Consider the following 12,339-nt stretch of genomic DNA (forward strand, 5'->3'; position numbering starts at 1 on the left):
ATGGAGCAACTAAGCCCATGTGCCACAACTACTGAGACTGTGCTCTAGAGCCCATGAGCCACAACTACTGAGCCCGTGTGCCACAACTACTGAAGCCCATGTGCCTAGAGCCCATGCTCCGCAACAAGAGAAGCCACTGCAATGAGAAGCCTGCGCACCGCAACGAAGAGTAGCCCCCCCTCGCCGTAACTAGAGAAAGCCCATGCACAGCACCAAGGACCCAACACAGCCAAAAATAAATAAATAAAAATAAAAAAGATCAAAACAAAAACAAAACAAAACAAAACAACTAAACTAAGATCAACATAAAACCAAAAATAAATCAGATGCCGAAAGCAAACCCCATGTCTACAGTTGCTCCCAAAGTCCACTGCCTCAATTTTAGGAACATTTGTTGTCTATTCAGGTATCCCACAGATGCAAGGTTTATCAAGTTGATTGTGGGGATTTAATCCGCTGCTCCTGAGGCTGCTGGGAGAGATTTCCCTTTCTCTTCTTCGTTCGCACAGCTCCTGGCATTCAGCTTTGGTTTTGGTCCCGCCTCTGCGTGTAGGCCGCCCTCAGGTGTCTGTTCCCCACCAGACAGGAGGGGGTTAAAGTAGCGGCTGATTAGGGCTCTCTTGCTCACTCAGGCTGGGGAGAGGGAGGGGTATGGCAGTCATAATTGGAGTGCGGGGCAAGCCTGTGGCGTCAGAGGCCGGCGTGACATTGCAACAGCCTGAGGTGCGCCATGTGTTCTCCCAGGGAAGTTGTCCCTGGGTCTCAGGACCCTGGCAGTAGCGGGCTGCACAGGCTCCCAGGGGTCGTGAAGATAGTGACCTGCACTTGCACACAGGATTCTTGGTGGCAGTGGTGGCAGTGTTAGCGGTTCATGCCTGTCTCTGGGGTCGGAGCTGATAGCCGTGGCTCACGCCCGTCTCTGGAGCTTGCTTAGGTGGTGCCCTGCTGTCTGTGGGCACACAGAGCAGGAATCCCCTCTCCTCGCGCACCCCAAAACAATGGTCTCTTGCCTCTTCGGCAGCTCCAGACATTTTCCCAGACTCCCTCCCATCTAGCCGTGGCGCACTAGCCCCTTCAGGCTGTGTTCACGCAGCCAACCCCAGTCCTCTCCCTGGGATCTGACCTCTGAAGCCCGAGCCTCAGCTCCCAGCCCCGCCCTCCCCAGCCGGCGGGTGAGCAGACAAGCCTCTCGGGCTGGTGAGTGCTGGTCAGCACCGATCCTCTGTGCAGGAGTCTCTCCGCTTTGCCCTCTGCACCCCTGTGGCTGCACTCTCCTCCGTGGCTCCGAAGCTTCCCCCCTCTGCCACCCGCAGTCTCCGCCCGCAAAGGGGCTTCCTAGTGTGTGGAAACCTTTCCTCTATCACAGCTCCCTCCCACTGGTGCAGGTCCCATCCCTATTCTTTGTCTCTGTTTTTCCTTTTTCTTTTACCCTACCCAGGTACGTGGGGGGAGTTTCTTGCCTTTTGGGAAGTCTGAGGTCTTCTGCCAGCGTTCAGTAGGTGTTCTGTAGGAGGTGTTCCACATGTAGATGTATTTCTGATGTATTTGTGGGGAAGAAGGTGATCTCCACGTCTTACTCCTCCGCCATCTTGAAGGTCTCTCCCACTTAGTCTATTTAGACATGCCCTCCTTTCTCAAGAAAGGGGGAGTGTATCAACATGCAAATCGAGCTATATACACATAATTGAGCTGTATTGCATTTTAAACTTATCTGAGTTTGTGTTTGGAGATTCCTATCATATACACACACTTGCAAACAAACATAAAAAAAATGACATAAAAGAAACAGAAGACAATGTTCGCTAGGGCAGTCCCAGAGTCATACAATTCTGGGGAATATTTTCAAATATTCTTCTTTCCATTTTCTGGGTTTTTACATGGTCCTCAATGGTAAATCGCAAAAAGGGGGAAAAACTAAGAAGAGTCGATTTTTTTTCTAAAAAAGAACAATAGTCATGAGTATTTTTCAAAGTCCCTTTTTATATATTCTGAGCTTTCACACATTCCTCAATGAGTTTTATTAAACAGGAGAAAACACTCTCAAGGGAAATTTTTTTTTGTTTATTTTTAGTTTAGTTTTTTTTTTTTTTTAAGGGACCAAAAGCAGTTTCTGTAACTAGGTTGTTCAAATAGATGTAATAAATCTTGTTATCAGAAATGATCATCTGCCTATTTCCAGTCTGAGGACAGAACACTGTGTTGTCCTCGCAGACATTTCGCAAGCAGGGGAGGAGATCTTTGCGGGATAAATAGACAGCAGCGCCCATGAAAATCCAGCATCCCAGGCAGGTGGTGGCTCTGGATCCACTCCCCACATCCCGCTCTCCCAGGCAGTTAATCCGTGATGCTCCCACATTTGGAGAAAGGGACCCCTTTCTTAGGGTGGTTCTAGTACTCTGCATGGGGCCTGTGGAACATGAGGCAGGAGGGAGGCGGGAGGACCTGTGTCGCCATGCTGGGAGGGTTCTGCGCCCTCTGAAGACCAGTCTTCTCTCTGGATCTCAGTTTTGATTCTGCAAAGGGAGGAACATGCCACCAGGGCTTCTGGTGTCACTTCTGCCTTTGACTCTGGGGGATTCTTTTCTTTTCTTTAATATTTATTTATTTATTTGGCTGCACTTGGTCTTAGTTGGGGCACTCGGGATCTTCGTTACGGCTTGCAGGATCTTTAGTTGCAGCATGAGGGCTCTTAGTTGCAGCATGCAGGATCTAGTTCTCTGAACAGGGATTGAACCCCAGCCCCCTGCATTGGGAGCACAGAGTCTTAAACACTGGACCACCAGGTAAGTCCCTCTGTGGGATTCTGATTCGAGCCAGCTGTGCACCCCATATAGCTGTGCCTCCACCGCCAGGGTCAGAACTCCCACCAGGGCCATGAGGCACGTCTCCTTGTCCGGCACAGGGCGCTGCTCTCAAGACAGCCGGGCGGACAGAATTAGTGCACTGGGTCCCTCTGGGCAGAGGCTGCAAGGTCTCCAGGCGCGTTTCCTGGGCTACACCATCCCTGAAGGGCCCCGCAGCCAAGCAGACAGGAGGTGAGTCTGTCCAGCACTGAAAAGACCGACTGCTCAGAAATAGAGCCAGCTCTCCAACCAGGCCAAATACACAGGTACTATTTCTCCAGAAATAATTTTGGGGATAATGTTTGACTTTTTTTTTAAAGAAACGGTTGCATCAGCACTGAGGAAACTAGCATTTGGGGCAATTGATCACCTCTGTCCCCAGGCTTGTCCGAAGGCCTCTCCACCAGCCTCTGGATGAGACTCAGCTCAGCTCCCTCCCCTCCACCCCCTCCCACCTCTCCCCCGCCTCCTCTGCCTCTTTTCTCTCTCTCTTCCTCTCTCCTCCCCTCCCCCCCAGCAGCCCTTTCTCCTCTGAACTCTGAGATGAGGGGCCAGAGGCTGAAGGTAAACAATCCTGTTTGCTGAGGTCACCAGCTTTGAACTGAGTCTCTCCTGGACGCTTCCAGGCAGTATCTTGTCCCCTGTCCTCACGGATCACAGCTCTGGCTTGTAAGGTCCTAAAGAGGGTGGCATGGGGAGGTGACACCATTGGAACTCTTCTTATGAGCCCAGCACCTTCATACTTCATGTCACCTGGGCCATTCAACATGGCCAGAGATGGGAATTGAGGCTCAGAGAGGTTCAGTCACTTGCTTGTCACCACACAGCACTCACAAATGGCCAAAATGAAATCCTTGCCCAGGACTCTGAGACTCTGAGCTGACCCTGCTTTCTCCCCACTAGGAGGCCTTTCCAAGCTTACAGTGGAATCAACCACCATGTGTTCACCTGGCTGGGGCTGAAAAGAACACTCTACCCTCCTTGTTCTTTACACCAACCCTCATCAGGGTCACCTAGGCTCCAGCACTGCTCCCACTGCTTGTGGTGACCTCTATCACTGAACCCTCACTGCGACCCGGCACCACGATGTGAGTGCCTCCCTAAGGTCACACGCTTGTCATCAAGAGGCCGGGAGAGGTGCTGTGCCCTCTGACTCAGTCCAGGGCTCCGTCCTGGGGGGCAGACAGGGGACATAGTGGAAACGGAGCCCCTGCTTCCTAGTCCCCTCTGACGGGGGCTGCTCTCTGAGCAGGAGGGGGGATGGGTTCTCACTGGACAGCACCTCACATCCATCACCAGCTTCACCCCTTGGAGGCAGGCAACCCAGGCTTCTCACCCTCGCTCCTCCACTTGCTTGCTGGGTGACCTTGGAAAAGCCCCTTTCCCTCTCTGTGCCCAGTTTCTCCCTTGGGGAAATTGGTAACAATTACAAGACTTGCTTCAAAGGGTGAGAGGGAGCCCAAAGCCTCCTCACGTATGTTGGGAGCCCAGGAGGGTGCCTAGAACTGGGAGGTCACAAAGCAGCAGAGGCAGAGAGAAGAGAGACCACGTGGGGACAGTGGGTGGTGGTTGGGACATCATCTGACACACCGAGACTCAAAGGAGCTTTGCTTTTCAGAGATGAGGGCAGAGGGCACATCCCCCCTCCTGGCTCTGGGGCTCCTGGTGGCTGGGCTCAGCTCCAGTGTCCACTGCCTCCCAGGGGGCGGGCTTCACCTGGAGGATGTGACCCCAGAGGACCAACACAAAGGGGCACCTGTGGACGGCCACACATTCGTCTCCAGAAACACCGACTTCGCCTTCAGCCTCTACAAGCAGTTGGCTTTGAAGACCCCCAATGAGAATGTCATCTTCTCCCCCCTGAGCATCTCCATGGCCTTGGCCTTCCTGTCCTTGGGGGCCCGCGGACCCACCCTGATGGAAATCCTGGAAGACCTCAAGTTCAACCTCACAAAGACCCCCGAGACAGAAATCCGCCAGGGCTTCCGGCACCTCCTGCAGATGCTCGGCCGACCCAGCCACCAGCTGCAGCTGAGCGTGGGCAACGCCATGTTCGTCCAGGAGCAGCTGAAGCTTCTGGACAAGTTCAGGGAAGATGCCCGGGCGCTGTGTGCCTCCGAGGCCTTCTCCACCGACTTCCGGGGTTCCGACACTGCCAAGAAGCTCATCAATGACTATGTGAGGAATAAAACCCAGGGGAAAATTGTGGAGTTCTTCAAGGACCTTGACAAGCTCACAAAGATGATCCTGGTGAATTACATCTTCTTTAAAGGTGGGTGGCCAGATTGGGGCTCGGGAAGATAAATAAAATTAGTTCTGAGGCTCCAGGACTATTTCTCTTCTGGCTCAGCCACCTGTGTTGTTAGCAAACCGTTACAGAAGGGGCTCCCCATGGCTTAAGGGAGCTTAGGCACCAAGCCCCTGCCCCGACCATAGGCTTTGTCTGCTTTAGCGTTATCCAAATTCCACTTCTCTTTACAGGACATAAGTGCAGAGGAGCCACTACTTTGTGTGAGGCAGAGGGAGACTCTTTTTTCTGACTTAAACTTGCCTGGCTGCCAAAAGAAGAAGCTGTGCTTTCAGCTCTCTCCGGGGTGGCTGGGAACTCCAGGTTCCTTCCTGATGAGATGCTTTCGGACACGCTCAGGAAGGCGTCTGCTGTGCGCACTGTGGGCTGTGTCTGACCTGGGCTCCCTCTAAGGGTCTTGGTCTCTGGGGCTTAAGGTGGGGCTGGTGGCCATCTTCACGGTGTTACAGCCTCTGAGGAGCCTGGGCACCCCAAGGTTCTTCAGTTGTGCGCTTCTATCATCTTGAGGGTGGAAATGGCAAGGCCACCATCTGGGGAAAGTCTCAGGGGAGGACAATATCCAGGGCAGTGTACTTTCCCAGATTCTAGTTGGACCAGCGCCCAGTCCCATTGATAGAAACTCGATATTGCAAACCTCAGCCCGGAAATTCATAAGAGTCAGAGTGAAGGCAGATAGATTTCATACATGGAGCCAGTAGTGCAGTAGAGACCCAAAATAGATAAGGACACAAAAAACTATCATCGAATCTGGGCGTGGTCAGGTGCCTAAGAGACACTAGTTGTGGGGAAACAAGTTAGCCCTGTGCTGGGGGCTCCTGGCAGAGCCCAGGGCTACCCTTCCTGGGTCTGTGTTTTCATCTATAAATGAAGGCACAGAATTGCATTTCTTTGGAAAAGGAAACCGGGCCAGGCCTGCTACATTTGTTCTTCGAGTCTCCTGTACTTTCCTCTCCTACAACTTGGCACTGTCCTAGGATTTTCTCCTCCCAAATCTCCCCCCACAGGGGCACCCCAGCCAGCCCAGCTTTCCTTCAGCTCCTGCCTCTAACCCTGAGGACACAGGCAGGGGTGGAAACAAAGCAGGAAGCGGGGGTGGATACACACTCCATGAAGCCCCAGGGCCCCGATCTCCCCACGAACCTTCTCCTCACTGAATGTTCCATCCTCCTGGGGGGAGACCCCAGACCTCTCCTCTAGTGACCCTGCCCTGCCTTCCTGCTCCCCAGGTGGCTCCTGCTTCAGCCTGGCTCACAAGGCTGCGGGGACATGTGCTCTACCTACAAAGCCAGCGACTAACCACTGGTCACTAATACTGTTCCCTTTAAGGACCAGGAGCTCCCATTTGTCCCCAGGCCCAACCTCACCCCATCTCTCCCTTGCCCTCTCCTGTTCCTGTTGGTTTCTCATGTAGCACAATTAACCAGGTTTTTTTCGTGACCCCCTTTCCAATCCAGACCTGTGGGGTCACCCCCATCCCCAAGGGCCTACCCACCTGGCCAGGTATATGTGCAAACCTAGCAGGGCCATCCCTAGAGGCACGTGGGGGGCTGCTGGTGTGGGGAGGGTCTTCCCCGCTCAGGGACCAGGGCAGAGGAGGGAGCAGCCGGCAGCCCTTGCACCACAGACCCCTCACCTGTCCCTCCACCTCTAGCCCAGTGGAAGAAGCCCTTTGATCCCAGCCGTACTTATAAGTCAGAGTTCCACGAGAACAGGACGGTGGAGGCGCCCATGATGACCACTGGGAGCCTGGAAACGCCTTACTTCCCAGACGAGTTGCGGGCCTGCACCATGGTGGAGCTCAAGTGCACCCGCAAGGACAGCGTGCCCCTCATCCTCCCTGACGAGGGCGAAATGCAGGACCTGGAGGCCGAGTTGCTCCCAGAGACGCTGAGGAGGTGGAGAGACTCACTGCAGCCCAGGTGACTGTCCCCAGGACCCGGACCTGTGGGTCCACCTGCCTTCTCGGCCCTTCCCCCTCTTCCTGGACTCCGGACCCGCAGCCCCCGGGCCTCAGTAATGTCCAGGGGCGGGGGCAGAGGTGGGAGGGTCCGTCCAGGGGTGACCTTGTCCTTGGCTGCCTGTGTGGCTCTGGACCTGAACTGTTCCTTCTCTAAGAGGATGACATCAGAGGGGGCGGGGCTGAGGGTTCCTCTGACACTAACATGCGCTGAGTCATGGGGATCCCCACACAGCCCCTGACACTCGTGCTGTTCTCTCCGTGGCTCCACCTCTTGCAGGTGGAGGGGGGCAGATGGAACTGGGATCAGCTGGGGGCTCAGGTGAGACAGACGCTGAGCATCAGCTTTGCACTGGCTAAACATTACATTCACTCATTTATTCATTCAACCATTCAGCACTGTTTTCACAGTTTAATTGAGAACCTACTATGTGCCAGGGACTATTTTAGACTCTGAGGGTAGGTCAGCAAATAAAACATTAAGTTCTCTGCCCTCATGAGCTTGCTTTGTGATTGAAAGAGACATACAAGAAATAAATGTAATAAATTATGGGTTGAATGGTTAAAAATGGGGAGGCCGTATAGTAAAGCACAGTAAAAAGAGTAAGAGAATTGGACCTGCAAGTAGTTTGTGATTGTAACTAGGGTGGTCATTAGGTGATGTTTGAAGTGAGGGTTGAGCCATGTGAATATGGTGAGGAAAAGCATTCCTGGCCAAGGGAACAGCCAGTGCAAAGCCTGTAAGACAGGAGGGAGCCTGGTGTGGTTGAGGGTTAGTGAGGCCAGAGCAGCAGAGTAGAGGGAGTGAGAGGGAAAGTTGGGAGAGGTCAGGACCCCAGGGGGGCTCAGGTCATGTGAGGCCTTGCAGACCCCTTAACTCCTCCCCCACCAAGGGAAATGTACAGTTCTCACAAGGTTTTGGGCCAAAGAATGAATGATCTGAGTAATGTTTTAGAAAGATCACCCAGGTCGTCCAGTGGAGAACAGACAGCAGACAAGCATGGAGGCAGGGAGGCCAGCCAGGAGCCCAGTGCACTCACCCAGGGGAGCCACGGTGGGTGGACCAGAAGGAGCCGGGAAGGGTGGGAAGGGGTTGGGTTCTGGATAAACTGAGGGCAGACACACAGGCCAGGACATGGAATTCAGGAGACCAATAACAAGGGGGACAGCAGAGGCACTTCTGGGCGCAGTGTCTGCAGGGGGCCGAGGGGAGGGTGTGTGGGCAGCTGCGCAGGGGCGGGGGAGCCCCAGACCCAGAGTCCCAATCGCAGGCTCACACTCCCCCGGCCACTCCCTGTGCTTCTCTGGGGCTCAGCTCCCTACTGAGAGGGGAGGGGCGTCCTTGACCCACTGTCCTGAGTGGGAGGTTCTGCAGATCCAAGGGGGGAATGGGTGTGGAGGGCACTTTACAAACCGCAAGGGGCGAGAGACCTGCCTAGATGTGACACTGAGGCTGCAGTCCCTTCCCCAACCCTTGTCCAGGGGACCGGACGCCTTGGGGCTGCCTGACTCTCAGCCCCTCCTCACTGCAGCTCCCGGAGACCCCAGGACACGGAGACCCACCCTCCCCCTGCCTGTACTCCCTTCCCAACCCTTTCCTTCCTCCAATACCAAGAGCTACCACAGGGCAGGGGCTCAGTGAATAGTTGTAAATGGATAGAATATTCATCAAACATCTTTGATTTACAAGCACTGGGGGAACAAGCATCTACACATTCCTGGCCCATAGAGGGCGCTCACTAAGAATCTGTTGAATGAATGGATAAAGGAGGGAGGGAGGGCGGAAGGAAAGATGGATTATGAGGAGGGATAGCTACCTCCCTGCTCCCAAGGGACCCAGAATTTAATGGGAGCCACAGCCTCCTCCTATTTGGCATCTGTAAGAGCTGACACCGTGATGAGAGTCTTAAGGGAAATAGAGACAAAGAGAGAGGAGGCCTGGGGGTGGGAGACAGCATCTGTTGCTCCAAGAACCTGCGGCCACCTCTGCTCAGAAGCAGACGCACCCCTGCCCTCAAGGAGCTCACTGGGAAGACAAGATAGAGATGTTGGATTGGTTGATTCAGGTCCCCAAGGCCATTGAATGCAGCCCCCAGCCCTCCACGTCCCGCCCAAGCCCCTTCCCTGCCCCTCCCCTCCCACTGCCCACACTCAGGCTGCCTCTGTGCTGTGGGGCAGCCCTTCTTTCTTCCCTCTTTCCTGCAAGTACATCCACCTGCCTCCTGGACTCCTCATCACCCAGTCAGCTCGTCCCCTCCTCCGGGACTCAGGCTCCATGCCACCTCCTGCAGGAAGCCTTCCTGGTGCCCATGGAGCAGCCGCCCCAGCACAGTCTCCCAGCTGCTGGAGTTAGGGTGTTTCCTGCGCCCTACAGGCTTGCAGGGGAGAAGCAGGGCCAGGTGTGGCGCTGGTGCACTGCCTGGCATGTTAGACTCCTGCAGATGGGAATGCATAATTAACAGATTAAGGAGAGTAAGCAGGAGGGGTGAAGAAAATGTGGAAAAGAGTCCTTATTTCCAGCGAGAAGCGGGTGTTTGGAGCGGAAACCAAGGAAGACCACGCCAAGACGTGGGAGAAAGGCGGGCTCTGAGTCCAGCAGACGTTCAGGTTTATTTTTCTCATTTCCTAGAACAATAGTTCACCTCCTCCTTCCAAAGTTTTCCATCTCCAGCGATTACGATCTGCAAGACATCCTTCCCCAGATGCGCATGGGGAAAGTCTTCCCCCCCGGCAGCTGACCAGCCAGGGATTAAAGATGCAGAGGCTCTGGTGGTTTCCCAGGTGGGTGTTTAAACTTTGGACAATTCATCTCCACATGGGAGCTTGAATGATGAAGGCCAGCCAGACTTTTGGGTAAACTTGAATGAGTAAAATAACTGTATTTCCCTATACTCAGTCACCCTCCCCGGACTCCTCAGAAGGGCTTGGTTACAACCATCCTGGGGGTGGTCCCACCTTCCCTGCAACATATTGTGACATGGAAGCCCATCTAGCAGGAGGGCCTGGGGTAGAATCAGCTGTGAACCCCCGTCTCATGCTCCAACTTTTACTGCCTATGCGATAAATAATTCAAGTCCTGTACCCCTCACTTTCTTCATCTTTAAAAGGAGCATGATAGTTCTTGGCTCATGTGCTATGCCTAGCAGAGCAGGTAAGAGGTAATAGGTACTAACTATGGCTATAGGGCCATTGTGATGGAAATATACTGAGCACAGGACAAGAACACCAGGGCCCCTGGTACTGTGATCCTAGAAGCAGAGAAGTCAGAATGTATGGGGGAAGCTGGGCAGCCCTGCAGTCTCCCCTGCACCCCGCCAGCCAAAGGACCTGGTAAAGGAGGTGCATGTGCCAAGGGGCCTGCGGGGTCCAGGGATGGGAAGCCACATCCTATGCAAAGTAACCGAGTGCTAGGGCAGGAGAGGAGCAGAAAGCCGTGTCCGTCATCTGCTGCTTCCACATGAAGGGACTGTGGACAGTTGCCTGTGAGAAAAATGCCTTGCCTTGCCTCTCTCCCCTAAAATGGGGGGTGTTTTGGACTCAGACAGAGAGGGATCCACATCAGGGAGCCCCTGCTCTTTTCCTCTCTGACCCTGGGCCCAGCACTCGCAGCCTTTGACTGAACTTTGCACATCTGTGCATCACGACTATGAACCGGCTGACAGGTTTGTTGGGAGAAACACACAAGTTGAACAGGTTGACAGCACAGTGACGGCCAGCGGCAGAAGGTGGATGAATGTCAGTCCCTTTAGAGGCCCTCAGGCAGCTGCTCACCTCCCACCCACCTCGTCTCTGGTGGGTAATGCTCTGGTGTCCCCACAGGTGGTCCACAGCGTTGTGCTTGACGTGGACGAGGAGGGCTCGGAAGGAGCTGCTGCCATGGGAAGCAACTTGATCTACACGACTGGAGGAGTGATCACTATGCATTTCAACAGGCCCTGTATGTTTCCCACACTCAGTAAAGACACCCAGAGCGTCATCTTTTTGGGCAAAGTCACCAACCGCAGTCAAGCCTAGAGCTCTCCACTGAGTGGCGGGTCCCCTCGCTAAGGAGCTCGGTGCCCAGCTCCCTGGGGGCAGCCTGGCCCCTGTGCCCCGAGGACCCAGGCTGCCTGGTCCCACCTGCTCACCCTTGGGAAGGTGACAGTGACTCTGCTGGGGGGTTCACATGCCCAGGGAGTCTGTGTCCTGGTTAGAAGGAGGCTCTGAGCCCTACAACAGCAATAGACCACCTTCCTTGGACTGGACTCTTTCCTGTGTGTCTCCACGCTGATCTGCCTGACTCCACGCTCCTGCCACTGCCTGGGCCCCGAGGCCAAGCCCCCCGACCTCCCAGACACACTCAGCCCACTCCAGACTCTGGGCCCCTCTGTCTCAGCCTCACCAGCCAGCCCAGGAGCAGGCTTTGTGCTTGTGACCAAGCCCACTGGACCTCAGGCCCAGCGCTGGGAGGGGCCCCTGCTGCCCGATGCCCGCTTCCGGGACTATGGCCCTAGGTCCAGGTTCACTCTTCCATCCCCCAGGGCCCAGGATGTGCCCTCGTGCTGACATCGCAGGGGCTCCGACCCTGACCTCTTCTGGCACAGCTCCTGGAACCGTTGCTCCTGCAGCTGAGCTGGGCCTCCCCCCAGGATCTCCCCTGCTGCCCCCCAGCACCTCAACCTGGGAGACTAGCTACTTCCAGGTTCCCAGACGAGCTCCTCCACCACCTGACGAGCTCCACATACTCCCCTGACAGAGGGTCCCCCTCAGCAACCAGAAGGGGGTCCTGGGAGCGAAAGGTCAATAAACACACACCTGCAATAGAAGGAACCCACTTGGTTCTTCACGTCCCTCACGTGATCAGGGGCTGTGTCATCTCCAGGATGATCAGCTCCCGGCATAAATGATGACGTCACCCACAACTGAAGGGTTGAGATCTCTCTGCCAGGCAGCCTGCTAAGACCTCTACCTGGAATAACCCGTTTAGTCCTTGAAATGATCACGTGAGACACTTGCTGTTACTCATCCCATTTTACCGATGAGGAAACTGAGGAACAGAGAGGCTCAGTAATCTCCCCCAAGGCCACACAGCTACTAATTATTGCCGGCAGGATGTTATCCCAACCTCCTGGGTCAGAGGAGCATTGTAAAGAACAGAATGAATCTGCCCTCAAAGATTTTCACAGCAGTGACCCTCCTGGGACTTAGGAACTCACGTGAAACATGGATGATGAAACAAGGCTCTGGAGGCT

At 54.6% G+C, this 12,339-nt stretch overlaps 1 protein-coding gene across 5 annotated transcripts; it reads left to right on the forward strand.

Annotated features, from left to right (window-relative positions):
- The first annotated feature begins 1,173 nt into the window (after window positions 1–1,173).
- On the forward strand, window positions 1,174–11,483 carry LOC309654781 (serpin A3-8-like). 5 transcript variants are annotated; one of them, XM_082449218.1, is made up of 6 exons: window positions 1,455–3,109; window positions 3,747–3,931; window positions 4,462–5,115; window positions 6,803–7,070; window positions 9,738–9,889; window positions 10,928–11,483. In XM_082449218.1, exons 3-5 carry the CDS (start codon window positions 4,464–4,466, stop codon window positions 9,844–9,846), a joined length of 1,029 nt encoding a protein of 342 aa, XP_082305344.1. In that variant the 5' UTR covers window positions 1,455–3,109; window positions 3,747–3,931; window positions 4,462–4,463; the 3' UTR covers window positions 9,847–9,889; window positions 10,928–11,483. The 5 variants fall into 5 exon arrangements, with proteins under 5 accessions (XP_082305345.1, XP_082305344.1, XP_082305342.1 ...); XM_082449219.1 differs by lacking the exon at window positions 1,455–3,109 and adding an exon at window positions 1,174–1,197 and having other exon boundaries at window positions 9,738–11,483; XM_082449216.1 differs by having other exon boundaries at window positions 9,738–11,483.
- Window positions 11,484–12,339: the final 856 nt, after the last annotated feature.

The sequence above is a fragment of the Balaenoptera physalus genome (genome assembly GCF_965194825.1).
Source record: "Balaenoptera physalus genome assembly, chromosome: 2".
Classification (NCBI taxonomy): domain Eukaryota; kingdom Metazoa; phylum Chordata; class Mammalia; order Artiodactyla; family Balaenopteridae; genus Balaenoptera; species Balaenoptera physalus.

Bases quoted from the DNA above. Each gene is read 5' to 3' on its own strand.
- LOC309654781 (XM_082449219.1), top strand. From the start codon at position 4,464: ATGAGGGCAGAGGGCACATCCCCCCTCCTGGCTCTGGGGCTCCTGGTG. The intron at 5,116-6,802 runs GTGGGTGGCCAG...CTCCACCTCTAG, and splicing joins GAATTACATCTTCTTTAAAG to CCCAGTGGAAGAAGCCCTTT. The intron at 7,071-9,737 runs GTGACTGTCCCC...CTCATTTCCTAG, and splicing joins AGAGACTCACTGCAGCCCAG to AACAATAGTTCACCTCCTCC.